The sequence below is a fragment of the Poromitra crassiceps genome, assembly GCF_964638095.1.
Source record: "Poromitra crassiceps genome assembly, chromosome: 20".
In the NCBI taxonomy this organism is placed as follows: domain Eukaryota; kingdom Metazoa; phylum Chordata; class Actinopteri; order Beryciformes; family Melamphaidae; genus Poromitra; species Poromitra crassiceps.
Genome location: NC_139637.1, coordinates 17144661 through 17160212, shown reverse-complemented (window position 1 = coordinate 17160212; position 15552 = coordinate 17144661). Strand labels below are relative to the sequence as shown.

At 45.4% G+C, this 15552-nt stretch overlaps 1 protein-coding gene across 1 annotated transcript in view; it reads left to right on the top strand.

Moving 5' to 3' along the window:
- Positions 1-455: 455 nt before the first annotated feature.
- The window catches only part of LOC310795027 (interleukin-17 receptor D), a 27093-nt gene continuing 11996 nt past the window's right edge, over positions 456-15552 (top strand). The window contains exons 1-4 of the mRNA XM_083657048.1: positions 456-587; positions 8470-8554; positions 9669-9827; positions 15237-15355. Of these exons, the coding sequence (XP_083513174.1) occupies positions 465-587; positions 8470-8554; positions 9669-9827; positions 15237-15355 (486 nt within the window). The 5' untranslated portion in view covers positions 456-464. The remainder of the gene's footprint in view (positions 588-8469; positions 8555-9668; positions 9828-15236; positions 15356-15552) is intronic.

Below are 15552 nucleotides of genomic sequence, written 5' to 3'. Positions count from 1 at the left end.
CGACTCGCTTTCAGAGCCAATTATGTCACGTTTGGACCCCCATTTGATAGGATTTTGTCCCACGGTCCCCCATATGATAATAAGATTCATGCTTTTAGATGTTTTATTTACAGAAAGTGTATAAAACCCATGACCAAAATAGTCATTGTGTTACTTATGAATGGAATTATAGCAAAAATAAATTAACCCCCTTTTGGCTGGGGACCCCCCTCAAGGACCCCTATTTGAGAACCTCTGGTCTAGGGGCTGTAACAGTTAAAATATGCACAGGGAGCCGCATGTTGTGTGTCGTGTGAACCTCCACCCGTAGCCTAAAGACACCACTCCCCCCATCTTTCTTCCCTCCCTCCTTCCTGCCAATCACAGCCACTGTTTTGCTCTGACTGCTTCCTAACCTGTGTGTGTGTGTGTGAGTGTGTGGTCTGCTTCTCGCAGTGGGGCAGTGTCATGTCGGCTGTGGCAGCATGTGGAGGGAAGCGCTTGTTTTGTGCCTGCTGACGCTCGCTCCTCGGCCCCTCTGGGCGCAGGAGGATCCCGCCGAAGCCGCCGTCACTCCTCAGGACTGCGATCTGGAATGTGTCCGACAGGTAAGCCGCCTTTCCCCTTGTTAACACCTGTGTTTTATACCCGTTTCAGCGCCTTGTCTTCTCCAGCCGCTGCTGCATCTGTTGACATCATTTCTCTTGGGTGTGAGACTAATCATCTTGGCTGGGTTTGGGAAAGACAGGGTTCTGCCAAGGTGCTTGGATTTTGAGAGAAAAAAATCAAGTCCTGGAATACCTTGAAAATAGCCCCTTTTTTAAAACAAGGTGCTTAAAAGTACTTGCATTTCACATGAACCACATAACGCTGTCTGTCAGTGATGTCATGTCTTAATATTTTGACCAAAGTTGTTGGTATCAAAAAGACAAAAGGCGCTTACTGAGGTATGAGCATCTGTTCAAACTCAAGTCAAAGCAAAAATATTTTCCCGTCCCATTCACACAAGATTGATGGTAGAAATAACTTGTTAGACAAAATGTAATATAATGCAAATTTGATGGCCCTTTTGTGCCAAATTTATATTTGAAAATCAATTATTTGATTTGCTTGAAAAAGTGCTTGGAAGACCAATTCAATTTCATTTTGTAATGTCTGTATGAACCCTGGAAAGACTTCTGCTTGGATAAGAAAGGAGGATCTTAAGTCGGTGGTTTGATGTCCGATGAAAAACCTTTTGAACACATTTTAATGGATGTAAACCTGCAACTGTGGAAAGGTTGTGTTGACCGTGTCTCAGCTGCTGCTTCCTGCAAGCTTCCAGTGTCGTGTGCGTTGCTCCATATGGCTTCAAGCCTGTCCATAAGTTGCTTTCTACAGGACAGCAAGTAAGATGAGATCATATTTTTGTCAAGTTGGTGGTCGTGATAACTGAATATTTTCCGTCTTTTACCTATTTTGTTTTTTTTACAATGACAGAACAATCTGAAGGCTGTCTGTCACAGGTAATAATAGATTATGACAGACTTTTTACGACCCTGACTAACATTTTATGACCCTGTCTGTCAAAAATGACAGGGAGAAAGTCTAACGCAACCTCTGACTTTGTGTTATAATTCTATAATAACTATTATATATTATATAATAGTTATAGTATATATATATATATATATATATATATATATATATATACCGTATATATATATACATATATATATATATATAAGTTGACCCCCCCACCGGGTCCAAGCATCTTGGATTTTATTTTTTATTGTATTGTACCTTATTTTATTTCATTACCTAATTTTGCTATGGAAGCTGTGTCATAGCTTTTTTTTTTTATTCTCAATTCCACAATTTCATCCGTGATTCTGTTTTCACAGAAACTATAGGGCCCTACCTCAATGCTGCCATCAGTCTGCTGCTGGCCCACGCCGGGCCCCCATCGCCCCTGTGGAGAGATACTTGCCGCTGGGCCAAACAGCTTTTCTGGGGAAGGGGGGGGGGGGGGTCCCTGGGGTTTTGAAATTCCCAGCACTTACTGCCAAGCACACAAATACCATGCTTTAGTGCTTTTCACTGGAGACATATTAATGACAGCAAACTGGGGCTCCACGGGGCTATACTGTGTATCCCATAGCTTCATGAAGAGTAGCACTGAGAAGGAAAATAAACTTTTTACAGCAGCATTCATAATCAATCAAAATTTCACTCCTGAAATTACTTTTTTTTTCATACAATACAACTGGGACAAAGATGTAGACCTATGACAAAACAATGTTTAACTGCATGCATGCATGCCCACACACACACATACACATACACACCACCTATATATCGCGATATTTCCCCCCGCAATACTGTATAGATATTTCAGAAAAATATCGTGATATATCGCCATATCGTTTTTTTTGCACAGCCGTGTGTTCAGTGACACAATAAGAATACTTTTTATTTCAGTGCGTTCATCACTAACACACTCAACACAGTTTCGACTGAATTTGTCCACTAAGTTATCAATATAAAATGATGTACATATTATTACACTACCTATACTACACAGCGAGTTGTATTTTGTCAGCTCTATTTTTTAATTTTCAGTAAATATTGCAATATATCACAATATGTATTGTATCCCAATGTATCGTGACACAATCGTATCGTGACCCATGTATCGCGATATGTATCATATCGTGAGGTCCTTGCACACAGTAGACAGGCTTGTAATTATACATAGGCATATGACAGGCCCCCTCATGCCCGCATGCTCTCCTAAAATTACAAACATCACAAAACTGCCCCCTTTATTAATGAGCATTCATGAATGTCTCAGAAGGGAAAATTGGTTCAGTTGATTTAAATCCAACACTTGGGCAGTTGATTTGCAGGAAGGTGCAACACATCATACAAAAAAAGAAGACGACATGAGGCAAAATACGCAAGACATGCAATACAGTAATTTACTGTATTTCACTGTAAAATGCAGTGGAATGTGGTAGAATGTGGTGTGCAATAATAGCTGAATTTCTCTAGTTACAGTACTATGCAATTTCCCTTTGGCGATAAAATAATCTACAGTATCTATCTGCCTGTCTGTCTGTCTATCTGCCTGCATGCCTGCCTGTCTGTCCTTCTGTCTGTCTGTCTGCTTGCCTGCCTGTCTGTCCTTCTGTCTGTGTGTCTGTCTGTCTGTCTGCCTGCCTGTCTGTCCTTCTGTCTGTCTGTCTGTGTCTGTCTGCCTGCCTGTCTGTCCTTCTGTCTGTGTGTCTGTCTGCCTGCCTGTCTGTCTGTGTGTCTGTCTGTCTGCCTGTCTGTCCTTCTGTCTGTCTGTCTGTCTGCCTGCCTGTCTGTCTGTCCTTCTGTCTGTCTGTCTGTCTGTCTGTCTGTCTGCTTGCCTGCCTGCCTGCCTGTCTGTCCTTCTCTCTGTCTGTCTGTCTGTCTGTCTGCCTGCCTGCCTGCCTGTCTGTCCTTCTCTCTGCCTGCCTGCCTGTCTGTCTGTCAGTCATCAAACTGACACTTATAACGTCACACCAAGTGGCCTATAGCTGAGAAGGACCACCATGGGATTTGTTTCTGACCAGAACCCACTGCAGCAGCATGAAGTCCATCTGGAAAACGTCAAACGTCAAACATTGCGTGTGTCCACATGACAAAGCAGCTCCAGGCTATATGATTAGTATGCCAGCACAGTTTAGAGTGAACTCAGGAAAAATGCACTTGTCAGCTGCACCCGGGCCGGAAGATGATTGTGTTTTTAATATGACAGTCCCCTTTCATTGCCACACAGTCAGTTTGAAAGCACAGTGATTTCCCATGGGCATGGAATGGCAAGGAATAACGTGTGGTCCAGGGACCACCAGTGGTCCTTGAGCGGGTTCCCTGGGTGTCCCAAGATGAATTGTTAAATTAGAGCATTATTTCATTTATTTCAGAAGAACACAACTAGAGAAGGTATACGACTATTTTTATTATTATTATTTTTTTTTTTTATGTTTTTTTCCCGATTTTTTATCCCATTTTTATCCCCCGTTTAGTGCTCATTTGAATTACTCAATCCTGGTTGCTACTCCATCCTCTGCCGATCTGGGGAGAGCCGAGACTGATTCCATGCATCCTCCGAGACATGGGCAGTCAAGTCAGCCGCTTCTTTTCACCTGCCCGAGGAAGCTTCACCGGTAGGACATAGCACGTGGGAGGTTCACGCTATTCCAACCAGTTCCCCTCCCTCTGAACAGGCGCCCTTAACGATCAGAGGAGGAACCATATAAGCAACCAGGATGTTGCATGTTTTTGTGAAGGGGGTTCCTATATGAAGGAGACCCCCGGGAGGCACGGGGAGAACATGCAAACTCCACACAGAAAGGCCATTTTGCCGACCCCCACCCGGGTGGTGGGCACTCGAGGACATGCGGACGGGCACGCATTCCTTCAGTGTTCACATCGGCCCAGGTGGGAATCGAACCCACGACCTTCGAGCTGTGAGGCGATAGTGCTTACCACTGCACCACCGTACCTCCGGTATACGACTATTTTGATCATAGTTTCACTGTTATATCTCTAATATTGAATTCTAGCGCAAAATCATATCTGACAATAGAAATACTCTCAAATGGGGGGTCCGTGGGCCCTAATGTGGAATAAATTAGGGGTCTTCGATATGAAAAAGGTGTAATTGATTGAATGCAACCACGGATTATTATTTTTGTGTGATCCTTTTTTTAATACAGTGATCTTGTCATTTTCAGTATTTCAGAATAGATTGATGTACTAATAGATTCATCGAGACTGACGCAAATGACTCCAGTCAATATGTGTCCTGTGTGTGTGTGTGTGTGTGTGTGTGTGTTCGTACTGTAGCCTCTCAACGAACAGTCAATTACGCTGTGCTTGGCAGGCATGTGGATTTCGCTGTGCTGTGAGCTTGCGTGCAAGTATGTATTTAGCGTACAAAGACTATTTGGTCATTATTTGACAAAGTCAAATAACTGCCCGGGCCGCTACACACACACACACACACACACACACACACACACACACACACTGACACCGACACACGCACACACACGCACACTTTTCTCTCGTGCACTTTCTGCCTGAGGCACGTACACTTTTTCTTCCTCTCATTTTCTCCAGCTGCTTCACCCACGTATGTCCTTTAAAGCCTTTGCTACAAACAAACCTGAAAGACAAGTCAATGATATATATTTATAAATATGTGTGTGCAGCAGCTCGCTCCATCCTCCTGGATTGTTGACTTAGTTCAAACTAAAGTTTCCACATGAGGGAGCGAGTCATACACACTCATACACTTTGATGGTACCCCCACCGGCCTAAGCCATGATGAATGCCTTTCGATATTTCACTTTTGAGCCGTTTATAGTCACATGTGAAAGAAATCATGGCACATGCCATGGGTCCCCCTCCCACACTCCCCCCCCCCCCCCCCCCCTCACGGCTGTAGCTCAGGAGGTAGAGCGGGTTGTCCACTAATCGCTTTGGATAAAAGAGGTCGGTGGTTCGATTCCCGGCTCCTCCAGTCTGCATGTCGAAGTGTCCTTGGGCAAGACACTGAACCCCAAATTGCTCCCGGTAACCTGCCGCCATCGGTGTGTGAATGAGTGAATGTACCTACTGACCGTAAAGCGCTTTGGATAAAAGCGCTATATACTGTAAATGCAGGCCATTTACCATTTACCATTTCCCACACCCCCTATCTGATTTCATTTATTTATGTGACTCAGGACCACGGCCATGTGGTATGGAGCACAAGCAAAACATAGCGGAAAACATAGCATAAAAGCAAAACGATAGCACACGGCACGGCTAAAGTACAACACATGTCATTTAAACAGACGAAGGCCATTCTTAAACTAATGGGCACCTGGTTTACGAATAACTTTCGGCTTATCTGATTGGTCGAGGAGGAACCCACTCTACCTCGCGATGATGTCATCATTTAATAATACTTTGGCAAGTACCTTTCCCTATAATTCAATATGCTTACATTCAAACCAAAATATGATACCCGTCATCTGGTTTCTATCCAGTCCTTTATATCGTTTAATGCCCTTAGGGGGTGTTCTGGTGTTAGCCTGTCTATATTTATGGTTTTCATACAATAGATACGTTTCCAATTAAAACGCTTGTTTAAATTCTACATAAACCTCACATGATGACGTACTTCTGATGTACACTTGGCCATCTTTGCGTTCAGCCTCTGTTCAACAGTCAGTTTAGTTTAGTTGTTGTTTGAGATAAGACAAGCCACGTTCATCCAGGATCTGCTTAACCTGCAAGACCCATGGCGACCATTGAGATATGATGACCGAGTTACGCAGGCCAAGCAAACAGTTGTACCTTATTCAGCTGAGCTGACTTTCTTTACCCTTCTATCAGCATCCCCCAATAGCCAATAATACTCTTTTTAACTGGGACACAGCGTGGGGTATCTCCCCAGCTCCCCATAAACCATACTATTACAGGTTCAGGTTGGCATTTTAAATTTTAGGATGTGCTTAACAAAATTGATGTGTAGTTTTTCCAGTATATCTATTTTTTCCGACCCCCGCACTTGACGAGTACAGCATAACTGGTGAAACTAACTTGTCAAAAAGATCTAGTGTGATAGGCTATAGGTTAATCATATTTTCTACATTTACAAAAGAGGGCAAACATAGCTCGGGAGGCTTGCTTGTGCAACTCCTCAATGGCAATCTTAAGTGAACCATTATAGTTCATAATGACGCCGAGTGACTTTAGTTTGATCACTATTTAACCTTTAATTTCCATTTCTCACAGAAATCACACATATTGCTTTCTGTAACCCTTCTTTTGTTGTAGACATAATGATATAATCCGCGTACATCAGTACCATAAGCTGGATATAACTATCACCGTGTCATTCAGTGGTTCCCAACCGTTTTTGTCTGTTTTGCCATGCCAATACTACCCCGTCACTTAAGCCGAGCGTGTCGATGATTCTCCTAAATTTGTTCTATTCTATTAATATTAAACTTTTAGTATCTAACACAACTGATTATTCAATCTAAATAATTTGAATGACTCCCATTTAAAGACATTTACAGTTATTTTTAGTGGAAAAAATGATTTGGATCCCCCCCTTCCATTTTGGAAATAAATTGTAATCCCCAATCTTTCCACGTACATTGGTTGGCAATCACTGCCTAGATCATTGAGAAACAATGCAAACTACAGTCCTGCTAGGCTTACAAAAGAACTACCATTACAGGGTATCCGCGGGGTTTTGAAAAGTATTAAAAGTTGATCAATCAATTTAGGGAAAATGAAGGCCCTTAAAAAGTATTAAAAAGTCTTCATTGCTATTTGAGAGGTATTACATTTTGTAGCTCTTGTGCTGATGGTGTTAAATGAGCATAATGATATCGTCCTATATCGATCGCAGACCCCTGAATTGAATCGATATCGTATCGTTTCGTAGCAGACTTTGTGATATAAAAAAATAACGTATTTTTGTCCAAATAATCTATATAATATTGTATCGTGATGAAACTTGTGATTTACACCTCCATCGCTGATGTGACAAAAGTGGCATTGAGGGTCTTGAAAAAGTCTTAAAAAAGGTCTTAAAAAGTATTGACTTCAGGATTCCCGCATATACCCTGCATTAACAAATACACATGATTTGGTGCTTTTGTATTACTCCATCCGCAAATTTACCGTTAAGACCTGCTTTTCATTTCTTTTTACCAGAGTGCATTCCTCCAAACTGTATCAAACGCCTTCCTGTAATCAGTAAAGGAACAAAACGTACTTTTCGTTTTAAAACACAACAAATTGTTTCAGTAAAAAGATATGATCAATGGTAGAATAACTGCCTGAGTTCCCCTCAGGGTAGAATTATCCTCCGAGAACTTAAATAACCTTGCGTTCAAACCATTTTCCCCAAGTTGGCTTCTCAACCCCGTTTGACAGCTCAAAGGATAATTACATGAGGTAACTGTTACTGCGGATTTAGTAATCATAAATGAACAAGACAAGGAGGCTTTATATTGTGGTTGATGTTGACATCACCACTGGAATAGGAACAGAGCAGTATTGTTTTGTTATTGTGTCTATAGTTTCAAAGGATTCTCCAGGAAGCCAGCCAAAAATGCACTCTGACCAAGGTGTCCGTGTCCATTGAAGCTTTGAGTCGCTGATGAAAATTGTCTCCAGATTGTTTGGAAAAATAAATGATCCTGTTCTCTTTTTCCCCCTCATTTGAAATAATTGTTCTTTTCTTTGTATAGATTTGTTGGGTTATTGCTGCTATAACAATTAAATCTCCCTCTGTACATGTTCTCACTCTTTTGTCCTCGACGACTAAACCTGAATTTACTTGGACTTTTTTGATCATGAGCCAGATCTAATGTGATAAGATGTATAAACCAGCTGTAATCATAAACATGCCAGTTGTAAACAAACAATGTGCAGCCACATAAGCCAAAATGTCCTCTTGTCTTTGGCCAGGGAGGACCTGGGTGTGAATACTGCAGAATAACCCGAGCTGATGTGGAGAAGACCCTGGGTTTTCGCTCCATCGAAGTGTTTGGAAGTAAGTCTCACTCAAACGGACTGCTGGCTCCATAGCTCCTCTGCAAATAATAATAATAATAGCTTGGATTAATATAGCGCCTTTCAAGGAGCCGCTTTACAAAAGTACAAAAAGATGACGGACACACATAGAAGATGACAAAGAACAACAAAGAACAGAAGAGACTAGTTGCCGAAATGTCTGGGTTCTGCCTCCCTAGAATGCACCCTTTACCTAACTTAACCTCATTGCAGCAGGCAAGTTGGAGAACATAGTTTAATTGTAGGTATGCATAGCGATGTCCATGCATGTATGCTATATTCACTCCCAGGAGCTTCCCTGTGTAAACACTACCTTGTCCAAGCACATTTTGCCTGCTGAGGGTGAAGAGAGATGTCTCTATCCCGCCTGTCTCTGTTGCCCTCATGGCGTTCATATCACATTGAATGGCTGTCAGATTGTTTACACTGGTGTTTAAACAGGAGGCGAAATATGAAAGGGTTTCACAGATTTACATTGGTGCTCGAGAGAACAAATGAAAGAGGATTTATCTTTCTATAGATGTGCCTACTCTGTTATTCGATCTGATGACAGAGACTCTAATCCTAACCCAAATATTTTTAGAATATGTATTTGGAATCTTTAACTTTTTGTGTTATTGATGGAAGTAGTGGTAAAGTAAAACAAAAACGTAATTGTAGTGTGTGTGTGCGTGTGTGTGTGTGTGTGCGTGTGCGTGTGTGTGTGTGTGTGTGTGTGTGCGTGTGTGTGTGTGCATGCGTGTGTTTGTGTGTGTGTGTGTGTGTGTGTGTGTGTATGTATGTATGTATGTATGTATGCATGTATTTTTATATATATATATATATATATACTATATCTATATCTATACTGTATCGATATACTATATCTATTATATATAGATATAATATAGATATACTGCACAAACATGAAAACTATAAAAGCTTGAATAGCCCTGTTTTCAAATGACCATCTGATGTCATCACAGGCCAGCGTATTGAATTGCAAGACATTTCAGGCAAAACTACGCCAATTTTTGCCAACGATCCCAAGGAAACGATCAAATCAAACAACAAATGAACCATAACCATGAATATGTATTGTAATTTTCCCTCAGGTTGTATTCCGTGGCCATGTTTTGAGCTGCTTGGTGAAGAAGACCCTGAATTGTGTCAACACTATGTCCACGCACCCAACAATGTGACTGTTGAGTTTTTACATGATCAGAACCCTGCATCTGACACCATCGTTGTCTCCTGGAAGCCCAGTTACTACGGTATGTGGACAACATTCATTAACATTCACTTGTTCCAAAGTTTGCACAAACTCCTGGATTTCTCCAGATTCTTCCAACAATCAATCACACACACAGAGTAATCGATTCATACTGCTCTGCGTATAGACCTATAGCAAATAATAATATATTTTCTATCATATAGGATTTCCACCATATATCACACATCCTGGCATAGAGACGCAATCATACAATAGAGTTACAAAAACATACACAGCTAGCTAATTAGATTGGTAAAATAGCTGTTGAATTCAACATATTGCTATAATCAGAGCGACATCTAAACAATATAATATCATATTGCGTAATTATTACACCTCAAATTAGGTCAGCAAACACTTTGACGTCAGCTCGGACAAAACGGAGCTCAAAATGATACCCGAATTTCCGACCTGTGATTCCGACCTCGACGGCCGTTCAATTCATTTTCCCCCTGCGTTCCGAGTTCAAGCGCCGTTGACTCATTCTTGCTCTCGGTTCATTTTTCATCCTCGCCATGTGGGAAAACGAGCGCTTGCAGTTTGTCACCAGCAAAGTGAGAAACATCCTCAAGGCTACATACACGACACGTTAGGGAAGGCAGATTGTTGTTCACACACATGAATGATCTGAACTGTATCAGCTCGTTGGCAAAGCTACTGTTTACGTCTGATGGCTAGTAGTGCATTGGCATGTTTTATAGTTTCTGTTCCTCATTGTTTCTGGCGTGAATAAACACCCAGATATATCCATCAACTCCTGTCTATTTAGGTGATGATTGAGACTAGGTAGTCAAGATAAGATAAGATAAGATAAGATAATCCTTTATTCGTCCCACAAGGGGAAATTTCAGTGCTACAGCAGCAAGTGGACAGGGTTAAAAAAGAGACAGCCACATAATACCACGTACAGTCAACAGTAAAAACAGAATATAGCAAGTACCCAAGTAAAAAAATTGCATTAAAAAAAGTACAAAATTACATTAAAAGTGCTGGATAAAAGTGCCTTTAGTAGCTAATTGAGAGGAGCAATTTAAAACCATTGTACACTCAAGAATGTACAGAATTTAAAAGTCTGACAGCCACTGGGAGGAAGGAACTCCGGAAACGCTCCCTCACACACTTTGGGTGGACAAGTCTGTTAGTGGTGCGGGAGCTCTCCAGGGCTGTCACAGTGTCGTGCAGAGGATGGGTCTCCAGGGCTGTCACAGTATCATGCAGAGGATGGGTCTCCAGGGCTGTCACAGTATCGTGCAGAGGATGGGTCTCCAGGGCTGTCACAGTGTCGTGCAGAGGATGGGTCTCCAGGGCTGTCACAGTGTCGTGCAGAGGATGGGTCTCCAGGGCTGTCACAGTGTCGTGCAGAGGATGGGTCTCCAGGGCTGTCACAGTGTCGTGCAGAGGATGGGTCTCCAGGGCTGTCACAGTGTCGTGCAGAGGATGGGTCTCCAGGGCTGTCACAGTGTCGTGCAGAGGATGGGTCTCCAGGGCTGTCACAGTATCGTGCAGAGGATGGGTCTCCAGGGCTGTCACAGTATCGTGCAGAGGATGGGTCTCCAGGGCTGTCACAGTGTCGTGCAGAGGATGGGTCTCCAGGGCTGTCACAGTATCATGCAGAGGATGGGTCTCCAGGGCTGACACAGTATCATGCAGAGGATGGGTCTCCAGGGCTGTCACAGTGTCGTGCAGAGGATGGGTCTCCAGGGCTGTCACAGTGTCGTGCAGAGGATGGGTCTCCAGGGCTGTCACAGTGTCGTGCAGAGGATGGGTCTCCAGGGCTGTCACAGTATCGTGCAGAGGATGGGTCTCCAGGGCTGTCACAGTATCATGCAGAGGATGGCTCTCCAGGGCTGTCACAGTATAGTGCAGAGGATGGGTCTCCAGGGCTGTCACAGTATCGTGCGGAGGATGGGTCTCCAGGGCTGTCACAGTATCATGCAGAGGATGGCAGTTGTTCTCCATCACCCGTGCACACCGATTTCAAGTCAAGTGGAGCATGTCTCAGAGGACTTTACAGAGAATGATTCTAACTCAATCTAGCTAGGTGCCTAATGGCTATACAATGTTCACTATACAGTATATGTATGCCAAGCGCTGCGTAATGTTCTGGCTCACTGTATATAGGCCGAAAAGTCCCTCTTTGATGTTATCTACATACGGTAGATATTACAAGTCTGTGTGTATATGGTTTACTAATCCGTGGGCACGGTTTAGGAGTACATTGTAAGAAAACCCGTGCACAACGATTTCAAGTCAAGTGGAGCATGTCTCAGAGGACTTAACAGAGAATGATTCTAACTAAATCTAGCTAAGCACAATCAATAAACAGAATTGACCAACTTAAATAACGCATATAAAACAAGCATAGAAGAGAAAAGAGGGAGAAGGGACCCAGACAGCACAGCGACGTAGTGCCCACACACCGATGCGACGCACAGGGAAAATCAGGCGCCACACAGCCAGGCCCGGTTCTACGGGGGTGCAAGAGCACGCATTGCACCCTCCGTTTAATATTTTGCACCTTCAGTTGAAATTTAAATAATAGGCGTCTGCAGCCGATATTACTGTCTTTCAGAGGCCATTGGTACCAACCATGTCATTCTATCTTGTCGGGAAGGGGGTGAAATAATGCTCCAAACTTGGGCTAAAATTTAGCACGGAAAAAACTGGCATGGTCATATTCAAAAGGGGTCCCTTGACCTTTCTTTCACCTCAAGTTAAATTAGGTTATCCTTTATTCATCCCCATGGGGAAATTCATCCTCTGCATTTGACCCATCCTCTACTAGGAACTTTCCTAGAACTAGGAGCAGTGTGCAGCCACTGTGCAGCGCCCGGGGACCAACTCCAGTTCTTTTGCCATTGCCTTGGTCAGTGTATGCCTCGCCTTACGCGGTCAGTTAAGTGTATTCCTCACCCTGCGGGGTCAGTTAAGTGTATTCCTCACCCTGCGGGGTCAGTTAAGTGTAAGCCTCGCCCTGCGGGGTCAGTTAAGTGTATGCCTCGCCCTGCGGGGTTAAGTGTAAGCCTCGCCCTGCGGGGTCAGTTAAGTGTATTCCTCACCCTGCGGGGTCAGTTAAGTGTATTCCTCACCCTGCGGGGTCAGTTAAGTGTATTCCTCACCCTGCGGGGTCAGTTAAGTGTATTCCTCACCCTGCGGGGTCAGTTAAGTGTATTCCTCACCCTGCGGGGTCAGTTAAGTGTAAGCCTCGCCCTGCGGAGTTAAGTGTATGCCTCGCCCTGCGGGGTTAAGTGTAAGCCTCGCCCTATGGGGTCAGTTAAGTGTATGCCTCACCCTACGGGGTTAAGTGTATGCCTCACCCTACGGGGTGAAGTGTATGCCTCACCCTACGGGGTGAAGTGTATGCCTCGCCCTGCGGGGTTAAGTGTATGCCTCGCCCTGCGGTGTTAAGTGTATGCCTCGCCCTGCGGGGTCAGTTAAGTGTATGCCTCGCCCTGCGGGGTCAGTTAAGTGTATGCCTCGCCCTGCGGGGTCAGTTAAGTGTATGCCTCGCCCTGCGGGGTCAGTTAAGTGTATGCCTCGCCCTGCGGGATTAAATGTATGCCTCGCCCTGCGGGGTTAAGTGTATGCCTCGCCCTGCGGGATTAAATGTATGCCTCGCCCTGCGGGGTTAAGTGTATTCCTCACCCTGCTGGGTCAGTTAAGTGTAAGCCTCGCCCTGCGGGGTCAGTTAAGTGTATGCCTCGCCCTGCGGGGTTAAGTGTATGCCTCGCCCTGCGGGGTTAAGTGTATGCCTCACCCTGCGGGGTTAAGTGTATGCCTCGCCCTGCGGTGTTAAATGTATGCCTCGCCCTGCGGGGTTAAGTGTATGCCTCACCCTGCGGGGTTAAGTGTATGCCTCGCCCTGCGGGGTTAAGTGTATGCCTCACCCTGCGGGGTTAAGTGTATGCCTCACCCTGCGGTGTTAAATGTATGCCTCGCCCTGCGGGGTTAAGTGTATGCCTCGCCCTGCGGGGTCAGTTAAGTGTATGCCTCGCCCTGCGGGGTTAAGTGTATGCCTCACCCTGCGGGGTTAAATGTATGCCTCGCCCTGCGGGGTTAAGTGTATGCCTCGCCCTGCGGGGTTAAGTGTATGCCTCACCCTGCGGGGTTAAGTGTATGCCTCACCCTGCGGTGTTAAATGTATGCCTCGCCCTGCGGGGTTAAGTGTATGCCTCGCCCTGCGGGGTCAGTTAAGTGTATGCCTCACCCTGCGGTGTTAAGTGTATGCCTCGCCCTGCGGGGTCATTTAAGTGTATGCCTCACCCTGCGGTGTTAAGTGTATGCCTCGCCCTGCGGGGTCAGTTAAGTGTATGCCTCGCCCTGCGGGATTAAATGTATGCCTCGCCCTGCGGGGTTAAGTGTATGCCTCGCCCTGCGGGATTAAATGTATGCCTCGCCCTGCGGGGTTAAGTGTATTCCTCACCCTGCTGGGTCAGTTAAGTGTAAGCCTCGCCCTGCGGGGTCAGTTAAGTGTATGCCTCGCCCTGCGGGGTTAAGTGTATGCCTCGCCCTGCGGGGTTAAGTGTATGCCTCACCCTGCGGGGTTAAGTGTATGCCTCGCCCTGCGGTGTTAAATGTATGCCTCGCCCTGCGGGGTTAAGTGTATGCCTCACCCTGCGGGGTTAAGTGTATGCCTCGCCCTGCGGGGTTAAGTGTATGCCTCACCCTGCGGGGTTAAGTGTATGCCTCACCCTGCGGTGTTAAATGTATGCCTCGCCCTGCGGGGTTAAGTGTATGCCTCGCCCTGCGGGGTCAGTTAAGTGTATGCCTCGCCCTGCGGGGTTAAGTGTATGCCTCACCCTGCGGGGTTAAATGTATGCCTCGCCCTGCGGGGTTAAGTGTATGCCTCGCCCTGCGGGGTTAAGTGTATGCCTCACCCTGCGGGGTTAAGTGTATGCCTCACCCTGCGGTGTTAAATGTATGCCTCGCCCTGCGGGGTTAAGTGTATGCCTCGCCCTGCGGGGTCAGTTAAGTGTATGCCTCACCCTGCGGTGTTAAGTGTATGCCTCGCCCTGCGGGGTCATTTAAGTGTATGCCTCACCCTGCGGTGTTAAGTGTATGCCTCGCCCTGCGGGGTCAGTTAAGTGTATGCCTCACCCTGCGGTGTTAAGTGTATGCCTCGCCCTGCGGGGTCAGCTAAGTGTATGCCTCACCCTGCGGTGTTAAGTGTATGCCTCGCCCTGCGGGGTCAGTTAAGTGTATGCCTCACCCTGCGGTGTTAAGTGTATGCCTCGCCCTGCAGGGGTTGCATCAAAGGACTGAAAAGACAGCTCGATGGATCATTCTTCATAGGACTCAGCAGGCTTTTACACTTACATGTAACATTGTTGTGAGACACATGTTATTGGGATGATGGGTTGTGACTTGCGGTACCTTTAACCGGCTCCGTCCCCTCTGTTGTCTGTTGCAGGGATCGCCTTCCTGCGAGGCTTTCAGGTGTCCCTCCAGGCCCTGGGAGGGGCTCGTGTTGCTTGTCAACTCTTTCTCTTCCACCGCAACCTCTCCCTCGCCGCCTCCCATGCTGAGCGGGTAGGAAGGATCTCTCTCTCTCTTCCTCTCTCGCTCTCTCTCTCTCACCCCCCCCCCCCTCTCTCTCCACATCAAGGTATAGTCCTTTTTGACATGTCAAACAGCATGGGGCTCTGCCACCACTTCCACAGGAATGTTCGCGGATCATTATGAGTTTAGAGAGGAACCAAAAAGCATTAAAGGATTAAAATGAGTGG